Source organism: Cucurbita maxima, unplaced genomic scaffold (genome assembly GCF_002738345.1).
Source record: "Cucurbita maxima cultivar Rimu unplaced genomic scaffold, Cmax_1.0 Cma_Scf00007, whole genome shotgun sequence".
NCBI classification, from domain to species: domain Eukaryota; kingdom Viridiplantae; phylum Streptophyta; class Magnoliopsida; order Cucurbitales; family Cucurbitaceae; genus Cucurbita; species Cucurbita maxima.
The window spans coordinates 836,324-847,733 of record NW_019272023.1 but is presented as its reverse complement, the minus strand read 5'-3'; the positions used below and the strand labels follow the sequence as shown (position 1 = coordinate 847,733).

The 11,410-nt window shown below is 34.3% G+C and overlaps 2 protein-coding genes across 4 annotated transcripts; both read left to right on the top strand.

The window, feature by feature from the left end:
- The first annotated feature begins 937 nt into the window (after positions 1 to 937).
- Positions 938 to 4,840, top strand: LOC111482383. 3 transcript variants are annotated; one of them, XM_023128131.1, is made up of 9 exons: positions 938 to 1,171; positions 1,723 to 1,990; positions 2,087 to 2,163; positions 2,494 to 2,744; positions 3,235 to 3,303; positions 3,397 to 3,455; positions 3,735 to 3,836; positions 3,970 to 4,125; positions 4,533 to 4,840. In XM_023128131.1, exons 2-8 carry the CDS (start codon positions 1,750 to 1,752, stop codon positions 4,077 to 4,079), a joined length of 909 nt encoding a protein of 302 aa, XP_022983899.1. In that variant the 5' UTR covers positions 938 to 1,171; positions 1,723 to 1,749; the 3' UTR covers positions 4,080 to 4,125; positions 4,533 to 4,840. The 3 variants fall into 3 exon arrangements, with proteins under 3 accessions (XP_022983899.1, XP_022983897.1, XP_022983898.1); XM_023128129.1 differs by having other exon boundaries at positions 3,970 to 4,126; positions 4,516 to 4,840; XM_023128130.1 differs by having other exon boundaries at positions 3,970 to 4,127; positions 4,519 to 4,840.
- A 1,172-nt stretch (positions 4,841 to 6,012) lies between these two features.
- Positions 6,013 to 10,147, top strand: LOC111482097 (interactor of constitutive active ROPs 2, chloroplastic). The gene is made up of 4 exons (XM_023127750.1): positions 6,013 to 6,268; positions 7,278 to 7,372; positions 7,990 to 8,176; positions 8,275 to 10,147. The coding sequence occupies exons 2-4, from the start codon at positions 7,353 to 7,355 to the stop codon at positions 9,916 to 9,918; spliced, it is 1,851 nt and encodes a 616-aa protein (XP_022983518.1). The 5' UTR covers positions 6,013 to 6,268; positions 7,278 to 7,352; the 3' UTR covers positions 9,919 to 10,147.
- The last annotated feature ends 1,263 nt before the right edge of the window (positions 10,148 to 11,410 follow it).

The window sequence follows — 11,410 nt, the reverse complement described above, 5'->3', positions numbered from 1 at the left end:
TTAATGGAAAATGATTTATGATTATGTATTTATAGAGTAAGAGAATACCTCAAATATTGGAAAATTCATCGAATTTGAAAACGGTCTCTGCAGTGATTATGAAACATAACTTAATGGAAAGAGCTCGATTCTAGATCATGATGACAAGAGCCTAGTAAGGATACAGTCAAACAAGTTGGTTAGATAGCAACGAAGGACCTAGATCATCCGTATGGGACTACGAAAGCTAAACTAGTTCACCGATTCTTGTGAATTACACAACCCTCGCTAAATCGATGAGAGCTAAATCTATGTTGCAGAGTCATGGAGATCGAGAAAGAACCCCACTTTCTCCTCCTACTAAGCAATAGTTGCTATATCCGCCATCTCCGCCCAGGTCGAGGTGGTATTCCACCCGTCTCAAGGTGGATTATGGCGTATATTGCTTTAAATTTGATAGTACAAAGAAAGACCGCTTGTTAATGTTTATTAAAACCCAAATAATAATAAATACAAAAAAAAAAAACTTTTTTTTTTAATAATAAATAAATAACCTGAATGAATATTAGTTATAGATTTATATTAATATATATATATACAAAGACAAGAGATATATTCAAAACAATACTAAAAATTTATATATAATTCAGTTTATTAGATAGAGTTGTTTTACCATATATTTATTTATCAAATTTTACCATAAATAATTATTTACTATCTATAGTTATGAAATAAACTATTTCATATCCTTTATATACCAATAATCTCATGGACCAAAAATTTTTAAAATTTATAAACAAAATATCCATCTAAAATTAATAGCATAATAATAATAATAATAATTTGTTAAATCAAGATTACTTTTGAAATTTCGAATATTTAAAATTTTCATTTCTTTATTATTATGATTATTATTATTATTTTAAATAATTTAGCCATTTCTATTCTTTATTTCTCTAAACCCTATTTTCACCCGCCACTCCCGACGAATCGCCACCGCCCCTCCCTCTCCCCTCCTCGTCTCTCAATTTATTTATTTTACAGTTTGAACAAGCCGATTTCACGTTCCAGCCGCCCCTCCCTCCCATAGTACGCCATTGCACCTCTCTCACCGCGCCGCTCGCCGATCCTGCTGGACATCGTCTCAGCGGCTGTCGCAGCACGCTGCAGTCTCATTTTTTCCGACTCCAAGGTCTGTTTTATCTGGGAATGTTATGTTAGTTTGTACAAACACATACTGAGAAGAAAATCAAGAGTTTTTGTTTAATATCTTCATCACTGAAAGTTCAATCAGTCTAAATGAAAATAGATGAAATAGAAAAAAAAAAAAAAGCAGGTTGATTGGATGCCGTTGTGTTTGCTTGAATAAAGAAGAAACTGTAGTAATATAGAAGAAATTACTGGGAGGCAATCTGATTCCATTATTTTCTTACATGCCTAAATTCAAAATCCTTTCAAATTCGACCAATTTCCAAAGAATAGCCACTATAGATACAGCCCCGCGACAAATTTGAACTGTCATGCGCTACCCTCCGCCTTTTGATTTGTTGCATATGTTAGTCAATTGAGGCTTTGATAATCTGTATAACGCTTTGGTCTCTACGGAAAATTGGCTTGTCTCTAAGATCATGACTTTTCTGTCAACACAATTATCAATCAAAGTAGTACTCATGGACCTCTACCTTTGTTTTCTCTGCATGTTTTGTCAAGTTCTATGTATTAAAAAATCGTATATTGTTTTAGGAAGGGTTAATCAACTGCCCATTTCCAATGGCGGGCAATGTAGCTTCTCAAGATTTAAGGAAACACGCTTTGGAGGCATTGGAGCGGAGGTGTGCTGCTGCGAAAGTCGAACTTCTTCAACAACAGAAGAAGACTGGTTCTACAGAGAAATTAAAGAAAGAATTCAAGGGAAAAGCTACTTTGAACGACTCCTCTTCGAGTGTTGTTTCGGGAAATCAGTATGATTCTTCAATTCTTTTGCCGTCTGAAGGGAAACCCTCAAATAAAGGTCCCCTCGTCATAACTATGGTTTTAATATTTTCGTTTGCTGGGAAGGCAGTATGTTTTAGTTTGCTTATTATTAGTTGATTTCTTTCATGTGCAGATGTGAATGAAAGCGACCCTATATATTTCACCCTCTCAGCTGCTGTGAATGAAAATTTGATGTCTACAAATATGGATGTAAGTTGACATCACTGGAAACTTAAAAGGGCCTTTCAACATTTATAACTTGGTTTTCTGTTTCTTAATTATAAATGTTATTTCATCCACACGTTTGTATGTCTGCATCCAGCTTTTTAAAAGCAATTTCAATATCTTAGCAAAATTTGAAAACTGAAAAAGGTAGTCTTTAAAAATTTGTTTTGAAATTAAACGTGGTATGAAAAAGATGAAAAAATACACTAAAAATTGTGAGGAAATAAGCATCATTTTTAAAACATTAAACTAAAAAGGAAACCATTATCAAACGAGAACTAATAAAACTCATCTTGAATCTCACATCTTCTGTAGGTTTCAAGTAATAGAGGAAGAGTGGTTGATAAGATTTGTCACAAGCTGAGAACTAGCGGTTACATTAAGCGGTCAAGAGAATTGAAAGTTGATGCTTGGATCCTTCTTGATAACTTTGTTCCCAAACGTGCTGGAAAGATTGGCTCTCGTAAGAGAGCTTTGCAGAGCAATTCAAAACGATCCAAAAGGCATATGTCCATGAAGCAACATAAAAAGTGTGGAACATTTGATCTGCCTTCTGATTTCCATAAGTGAGTTCTATTTTTCTCATTGGTTGAGTGCTCTCTTCACCGGCTCCTCGCCCCATTTTATCCCATATGTCTGTTTATCCTGAAATTAGAATTTGAATTTAGTAGTTGATCGATATTCATCAAAAAAGAAATTTGGAAGGTTATTGAGTAAAGTCATGTATGTTGCACTCTATTGAATGTAACACTTGTTCTTCATAAGCATCCATTGAAATGAGTTTTCTTCGGCTGCCACGATCATTTATGTTTGACAATGGATTATTTTGTTTGGAAATATACTGATGAAAGTGTCTATTTCTCCTGAAATTAGAATTAGAATCTATTTGTTGATAGTTATCCATCAAAACAGGATTAAGAAGGTTATTCATCAAAAGGGAATTAGAATCAATAGAGTTCTAAGTTTGTTCTTCATAAGCATCCCATTGAAATGGGTCTTCTTTTGCTGTCACTATCATTTATGTTTGACAATAAATTATTGTGCTTTCTATTTCAGGTTTGAAATCTTTTGGCCAATGCACGATATGTGGAAAAGCTACATGAAACAACGGCTGTGCCATGTTGGGTTAGATTTTTACTTTTTGTTACATCAATGTTTTACTTGTATTAGTGATATGTTATCTATGTCATTGGGTGATCAGAGTTTCAAATCTTGCAGGCCAGATACATTAGCTCGAAATCTTCTCGTTGCGGATCTTCATGGTGCCATGATCCTAGGTAAAATCATTATTTTCTCCTATTGAATTGTTTGCATTCATATCATATTTATATAAAGTCCTTGTTCATCAAATAAACCAATTTTCATACCATGGAAGAAAGCACAAAAAACAAGACCCAACCAGCAAGAAGGCTACAGAAAGAAGCAAAACAAGAACAATTAGAGAATTTTGTAGACAAGAACAATTAAAATGGTTCTGTAATAAGAGCATGAGGTTTCATACTAGTGTTTCTCTATCTCATATTGGCTATTTTATCATTTGATGATATCCACTGCAGTTGTCGAGTGTAAAATACCTGCTTTTACTGGAATAAGCGGCATCATGATTCGTGAAACTGCAGAAACATTTGGAATTGTGACTAAAGATGATAAGTTTCGAGGTAACTCCTCCTTATGAATCTTAAATCTATTGCATTTTCTGTGATCAAAACCAATTAAGTTATATGAATTTGACCAAGTTTTTCTAACAAATGACCTTGAATGTTTCTTTATTTGGTGGTTTTGATCTTGCAGTTGTGCCAAAGAAGTCTTCTGCGTTTATTTTCCAATGGGATTGTTGGAAAATTACCTTGCTCGGAGATAAACTCAGTTCAAGAATCCCCAGTTTGCCATCTAAAAATTGATTTCTGTAAATGATCTTCAATTATACAGTAATATTTACAGTGTACAGGGTAATTCTCTACTATATTTAAGCCATTAAATGGGGTTTTCTGGGGTAGTTAGATTATTGAAATTGTGACATGGTCGTAGGTAAACCCGTCAAGTTTCGAGTTAATTAATTTAAACTTGTTTAATAACGAGTTCTTGAATTTTGTCATCATCTTACAAATTTAGTTATAAATTTGGTCTCTGAATCTTCAAAATTAAGGGAAATTTTTGAAATTTAGGAGTTTCTAAGTTTTATTTAGGAGATTCTAACCATAAATTTAAATTTTAATAGACTGGTTGATTTTTTAAAATTAAAAAATATATTATAGCGTTTGGAAGTTTATAAATATATTTAAATCTTTTTAAATTTTAAATATTCAAATATAAATTTATAGTTTAATTAAATTGTAGAGGTGGTGGTCCATTATGCAAGAAGCAGACAACGAGAAAGGGTTTGTTTCATGTCGAGACAAACATTAATTGACACCGACCACAATATGGCATAAGCCTTTCCTCTCTGCAACAAGATGGCCGCTGCGTTACGGTGGTTCTGCCGTACGCGCCTTCTCAGGTCCACCGTGTCGTTCTCTCTCTCTCCCACGGTTCCTCCGCCGGTACGGCCGCCCCACACCTACTCCCATGTGCGGCACTTATATTAACCAAGTTGTTTCACAACGCAATAAAACCTGTAATATTTTTATATTGATTCTTTGCTTTATTTATTGGAATTTGAACTTTCTAACTCTAAGAAAATAATATATATATATATATATATATATATATATTAACTACTACCGAATTATATTCATTTTGAAAAAATTAATCATGATAATATTAATTAGTTAGTATAACTTATAAAAAGAATACTCCTAAACTTTATTATTTATTTAAAAATTATATTTATTATTTTTTAAATTCGGTTTCAAAATTATATTTGGTTTAGAAGTGATTACAAATCATATTTTATTTTATTTATTGCGAAATTAAAAAAAAAAAAAAAGAAGAGAGAAATGATTTTAGGAAATGGTTGCTTGGCTTAGAATCAAGTTGAATGTTGATGCTGATGCAATGATGATTCAGAGCACAGGCTCATAGGAATGTAACATTTGGGTCATTGTGGCCAACATCAATGCCTCCCACTTATGGTCACATCAAAAAAACGGATAAAATAATCTCCTCATTATTATTTAAATTAATTTATAATTGTAAACTCAATAAATATAGTTGAAATTAAATACTAAAAAAAACATTTTATAACTAAGCTTTCAAAAATGAAAACGTAAAAGGAGAATGTTACAATGAACTCATAGCCTTACACCGTTAAATATATATATATATAATATTTAAAAAAATTATTTTGAGTCCACATTTAATAATTATTAAAAAAAGTGGTCAATTTTTAAATTCATGCCCAATAATAATAAAGAAGGTAGTTCTCAATATTTTGTAGAGTAATTTAATTAAATCTCAAAATGTGTCTATTATTTATTTATTTATTATTATATTTTTTGAAATTCACAAATTTATTAGATATAAAACGCGGTCATTTGGACCATCAACTTCTTGATAAACTTGGCGATTCCTCTAACATCAAATTAAAAAGTTCAATAATTTATTAAATTATTACATTTTGAAAGGGGAGAAACTTATTAAACATATATTAAAAAAAATAATAAACTCAAAATTAATTTAAATTTAACTTTCTATTGATACTTTTAGAACTTTGGATATTATATAATTATAGTATCTAAACTTTAAATTTAAATTTATAAATCAATCAATTTAGATTATTTTCCATAAAAAAAAACTGGAGAAAAAACGTGATTGGAGGGTGAAGAAGCGCGTGAAGCATGAGGAGCGTGGCCCAAAAAAATGGCTACTGAATAAAGAAATGTATCGTACTACTGATTTTACGTTGCTTTTCTTCTTCACTCGCTCCCTCCCACTGACATAACATAACAGACTTTTGAAGAGTGAGAAATGGAAAGAGAACTCGGGAACTGAGCACAAAACCAGTTGAAGAAGATGATGAAGAACTAGCACCTTCGTTTCACCGTTCCTTTGCAGCCTCAACTCAAAAAACTAGGGTTTCTGTAATTTCAAGCGAATTTGTTAAGGAAAATCACCACCAGCATCAGCTGCATCAGCAGATTTCCATTTTCGGGTAACAACACTCTGTTTTACTGCCTCCTTCCGCTTCGCCAAATGCTGTTTGTTTGAGAATAATAGCCAATATATGCGCCATTTCTGTTCTACTTGCTGAAAGATCTGTTTTCTTTTGACGTGCGCTTTGATTTCGCGTAATGTTAAGCGTTTTGGAAGCAATCGTCGCGTTTTCCGGATGGTTTTGATTTTTACGATGCGAAACTGTTGAGGTTTTGCTTCTTTCTGGAAATCTCTTCTTCTTCTATGGCGAGTTTGGTGTTGTGATTCTGCTTACTGTTTGTTTTTATGTTGAATACTTTATACTCTCAGATCTGTGAGTTCAGTTTATTTACCCAACTGGGCCGACTCTGAAAGCCCTTCTTCACCATTCTCCATTAATATTTGTTTTGCTTCTTCCTCGGATATGTTTGTTTCTTTAATCTACTTGTTAGTGCTTTTTATGATCCACCATTGAATACATTGCTTTATAGTTTGCTTAACTTCATACTTTTTCCATTTCTGAGTGTATCCGGAATTAAAATACTCAAATGAAAGCTAATTTTCCTCTGAAAAACCCGGCGGAATACACCTTAAGTACGGAATTTCATGTAATAATTCGTTTGAATGAATTTCAGGGGCCCTTGGGCCAGAGTAGTGCGTTTCAAACAGAGGTCACTGTAGGGAAAAAAGGAGGGGCAAAAGGGAAAAGGGAAATGTTAAAAGTCCGAAACATGTTTTTTGCCTAATGATAAATATAGGGTTCTGTTTCTTACAATTTTCCATTTACTTTCATATTTGAAAAAAGGCTAAATTGAAATGGATTTGGCTTTTGTTGGTTGTAGTGGGGTTAGTTTTTTGGAGTTTCTTTGAAGGGATTGCATTGTGTGTTGTCTTTTTTGTTAAGTTTGGTACTGATGTTGATCTCTGGTAGTGAGGCTGCTATCCTTTGTGAATAATTTTTGTACAAACATATATTGGCTTCCCTTTTCTGTTCTTTTTCTCACGCAAGATTCTCTCGGCTCTTTCAGGTACTGTGGGTCAGAAGACTCTATAACTCAATTATTTTATCTGCTTGATTATTTTTCTAAGGGAAACACCCAAGCATGCAGACACCCAAAGCAAAGTAAGGCTATCGTTTAGTTTTTGAATTGCTTGCACCCTCTGGCCGCTTAATCGAACGGATTTCTTTTGCTCTTTATCTTTTGGCTTCCCACTTTTCATTCTTGATTTCTGATTGTTTTTAACTGTAATCTGAAATGTTTATGTTTTACTTAAAGAAGTAATACTGTCCATGATGCAATCATGCAAGGTTTTAGATGAGGTAAATTACATGATCTAGTTGCGAGTTGGGTCGATTTGAGAGATTGATTTGCAGATAAAAATTCACGTTACTCGAGAGAAAGGTGTGGAATTTGACCTCTCCTTATACGTGGGGTCTAAAGATATGTATAGTTTAACATTTAGGATCATGATTGAAGTGATAATATATAATTTAAATTATTATCAGAGATTCAACTCAATAGTGAAGACTTATCAGAGATTGATATGTTCTTAATTACAAGTCAAGCTACGCTGAACACAGAATATGCATGGTAGCTTATCCTCCATTGATTTGTGTGTTTATCCGCTATCCTCTCTCAGGATAAAAGACACTTTTGGTTCATTGGCACCTAGTGCTATAGCTAAGTAGCAACGTTATATTATGGGCAGATATTAAAAGTTGTTTAAATTGGACTGCAGAGTTGGCTCCTCAGAAGTACCTCAAAGAAAATCCCCCAGGACGCCTAGAACCGCTCGTCAACTTCAAACTCCAAGCTCACATCCTGATTCCGTTTCCACTTCTCCACTTGCTGCTAGCAAGTCACCGAGAGAGAGGAGTCCTAGGGTGGTGACTGACCGCAAGTCACCACGATCTCTGGCCACTGAGGTACTTGTTTTACTTTTTATGACCAATGATAGAGGTTCTAGATTATACCATATCACTTTGATTTGTTGATATTATAATTTTTTTTCTTCTCATTTCAGAGTAAAGGGCCTAGCAAAGTGGCTGAATTGGAATCACAGCTTTCTCAACTCCAGGAGGAACTCAAGAAGACAAGTGACCAACTGAGCGCATCTGAATCAGACAAAAGACAGGCCCGACAGGAGGCAGAAGAAGCAAAGAAACAACTATCAGATATGTCTGCAAAGCTTGAAGAATCCCAACAGCAGGTGCTCGAGCTCTCCACTTCGGAGGAAGATCGTGTTCAAGAACTGCACAAAATTTCTCAAGATCGTGATCGAGCATGGCAGTCTGAGCTGGAGGCCATTCAAAAGCAACATTCAATTGATGCTGCTTCATTGGCCTCTGCCATGAATGAAGTTCAGAGGCTCAAGGTCCAGTTGGAGACGGTGTCTGAATCTGAGGCAACCCAGAGTAAGCTTGCTGAGTCTGCACAAACTGAGATAGATTGTTTAAGAACGCAGCTATCAGAGACTCTCTCCCTAGTTGAAAAATTGAAAGATGAGCTTAGTTACTGTAAAGAATCTGAAGCTCAAGCTCTTGAAGTTGTAAGGACAAATCATAATCAATTTGAAACAGCCAAGGCAGCTGTGGAAAAGCTGCAATCGGATGGAATTAAAGCCATTGACGCTTACAACTCTCTGTCATTAGAGTTGGAGCAATCAAAAGCTCAGATTCAATCATTGGAGGAACAAATCAGCAAGAAGATTCAGAAAGGACTGTTAGATTCTGAAGACAATGATTTAGATCCTGACGTCAATGCAAAAGCTGCTGAGGAAAACGATGGAAACGATGAAATTGATGAGGTAAAAACTGAGCTAACCGCTATGAGATTAGAAGCAGATAAGTCAAAATCTGCATTGGAGGCAGCTGAGGCAAGATTCGAGGAGGAATATGTTCGTACAACATTGCAAATTAGAATTGCTCACGAACTTGTGGAACAAATGAAAGTAGAGTCATGTCAGAAAGAGGCCGAATTGGATGCAGAACTTAAGGAGACCAGGGCGAACTTAGAACAACTGAGAGTAGACCTTAAGGAAAAAGAAACTCAACTGTGTAGCATTGTGGAGGAGAACAAGGTTCTCAACTCAGAGATAAGCAAAATGATACCAATCGACAGGGAGTTCGAACTAGCAATGGAACTACAAAGGTTAGAGGCTGATATGGTGGAGCTGAAGAACAGGCTCTTGGAAAAGGAAACACAGCTGCAGGGTACAACAGAGGAAAATGATGCACTCAAGAAGGAAATTGAGAAGATCAATGAGGAAGCGGTTAGTATAGCAGAAACAACCAAAGCTGCAGAGAAGGAGGCGCTGATGAAACTCGAGCACGCGACAGAAGAGGCAGATAAAAGTAGCCGAAGAGCGACACGAGTGGCCGAGCAGTTGGATGCTGCACAGGCTGCAAGCTCTGAAATGGAAGCTGAGCTGAGGAGGTTGAAAGTGCAAGCAGAGCAGTGGAGGAAGGCAGCTGAGGCAGCTGCTGCAATACTCTCAACTGGGAACAATGGGAAGATTGTTGATAAAATAGTTTGTTTGGAGAACAATTACCCTATGGGGTCACCATACTCGGAAGATCTTGAGGCGTCGCCAAAGAAGAAGAATGGAAATGTGTTGAAGAAGATAGGAGTTTTGTGGAAGAAAGAGCAGAAGAAAACTGGTTACTGAATTAACTATAATACTGTATGAATTGAATGGTTTATGATGTCTTCTGTTCTTCCTTGTACTTTCCCATTGCCCTTTGCTTTGTTTCATGTTCGAAGACTATGCTAATATGTAGTATTGTATGCAGTGGCAAATGGGCAATGTATAATTTTACATTTCAATCCCTTGCATCTTTTAAACTGGTTCGTTGGTTTTAGGACGGTAATAGAATTTGGTTGGAGTTTTTTTTTTCCAAGTTTTCTTCGTTTTCCGTCATTTTCTTGAAATTATATTGAAATAATTAATGAAGGTACATGTTTGTTAGACGAACACGACTCTCTATAATGATATGATATTGTTCATTTTGAATATAAGCTTTCATGACTTTACTTTGGGCTTCCCTCAAAGGCCTCATACCATTTCCTAAATTAACCGATGTGGGACACTTTCATCAACATCTCTCCTCGAACAAAGTATGCTCCCCTAAATCGAGGCTCGACTCTTTTGGAGTCTTTTCTAGTCGCTTTTTGACTATGTCTTCGAGGCTCACAATACTTTGTTCGACGTTTGAGGATTTACCGATCTATTGATATGGTTGAGTTTAGGGCATGACTTTGATACCAAAGAAAACCCATAAGAGCTTATACTCAGTATAATATCATACCACTGTGGAGGTTGAACAAACTTTACTTGGGAAACACTCGTACACTTTATTAAGACCAATCGAGAAGAGATTTACAAAACACTCAGACACTCTGTAGAAACTACTCCTCTGTTTTGTCTTACTTGGAATTTTTTGGATCCTAAAATTTCTCATTTTTCTAAAATACCTCAATCATTTTTCTAAATTTATTCATAGAATTCCTAAATCATTTTCCTAAATTTATTTCTAAAATTCTAAATCATAAATATAATTACTAGTACAATGGTTGAACTTAACCCTATTGGACTAGTGATGACATTTTAAACGGTGGAGAGTCGCCTCCGCCTCAAACAGTTATAAATGAATATTTTGTATATGTTTAGAAACTGTAAATAGGTTGGTCTGTTGGAGGATATTTGAACTTTGATGTTGCATAAAAATACGGTTGATTTATATCTAATTTTATTATAAGTACTTAATTTTAGATAATTAATTAATATTAGTTATTTTATTTTTATTGGAGTCTAATTATTAAAAAACATTTTAATGTATCATATTATAACTGTTATCATAATTATTTTTATTGTATTATTACAAGATAAAGATAAAGATAGAGATAGAATTACGAGAGAGAGGAAAGAAGATAGAATTACGAGATATAATTACTAAATAAATTTAAAACCTTAAAATTCAAGGCCTATCATTCACAATATATTTATTTATGAATAAAAATTAAATTAAACTTAAAAATGTTATAATAATTTAATTTAATAAAAAAAACTAATTAAATAAGATTTTTTGTTAGAATAATTACCGAAACAAACAATTTTTTTTTTTATTTAAATTCTAATTGGATCTAAAATATATCTTCAA

Coding starts and splice junctions, on each gene's coding strand:
- LOC111482383 (XM_023128131.1), top strand. CDS start 1,750: ATGGCGGGCAATGTAGCTTCTCAAGATTTAAGGAAACACGCTTTGGAG. Junction 1,991..2,086: donor AGGGAAACCCTCAAATAAAG/GTCCCCTCGTCA, acceptor TTTCATGTGCAG/ATGTGAATGAAAGCGACCCT. Junction 3,304..3,396: donor CAACGGCTGTGCCATGTTGG/GTTAGATTTTTA, acceptor CAAATCTTGCAG/GCCAGATACATTAGCTCGAA.
- LOC111482097 (XM_023127750.1), top strand. CDS start 7,353: ATGCAGACACCCAAAGCAAA. Junction 7,373..7,989: donor ATGCAGACACCCAAAGCAAA/GTAAGGCTATCG, acceptor ATTGGACTGCAG/AGTTGGCTCCTCAGAAGTAC. Junction 8,177..8,274: donor CACGATCTCTGGCCACTGAG/GTACTTGTTTTA, acceptor TTCTCATTTCAG/AGTAAAGGGCCTAGCAAAGT.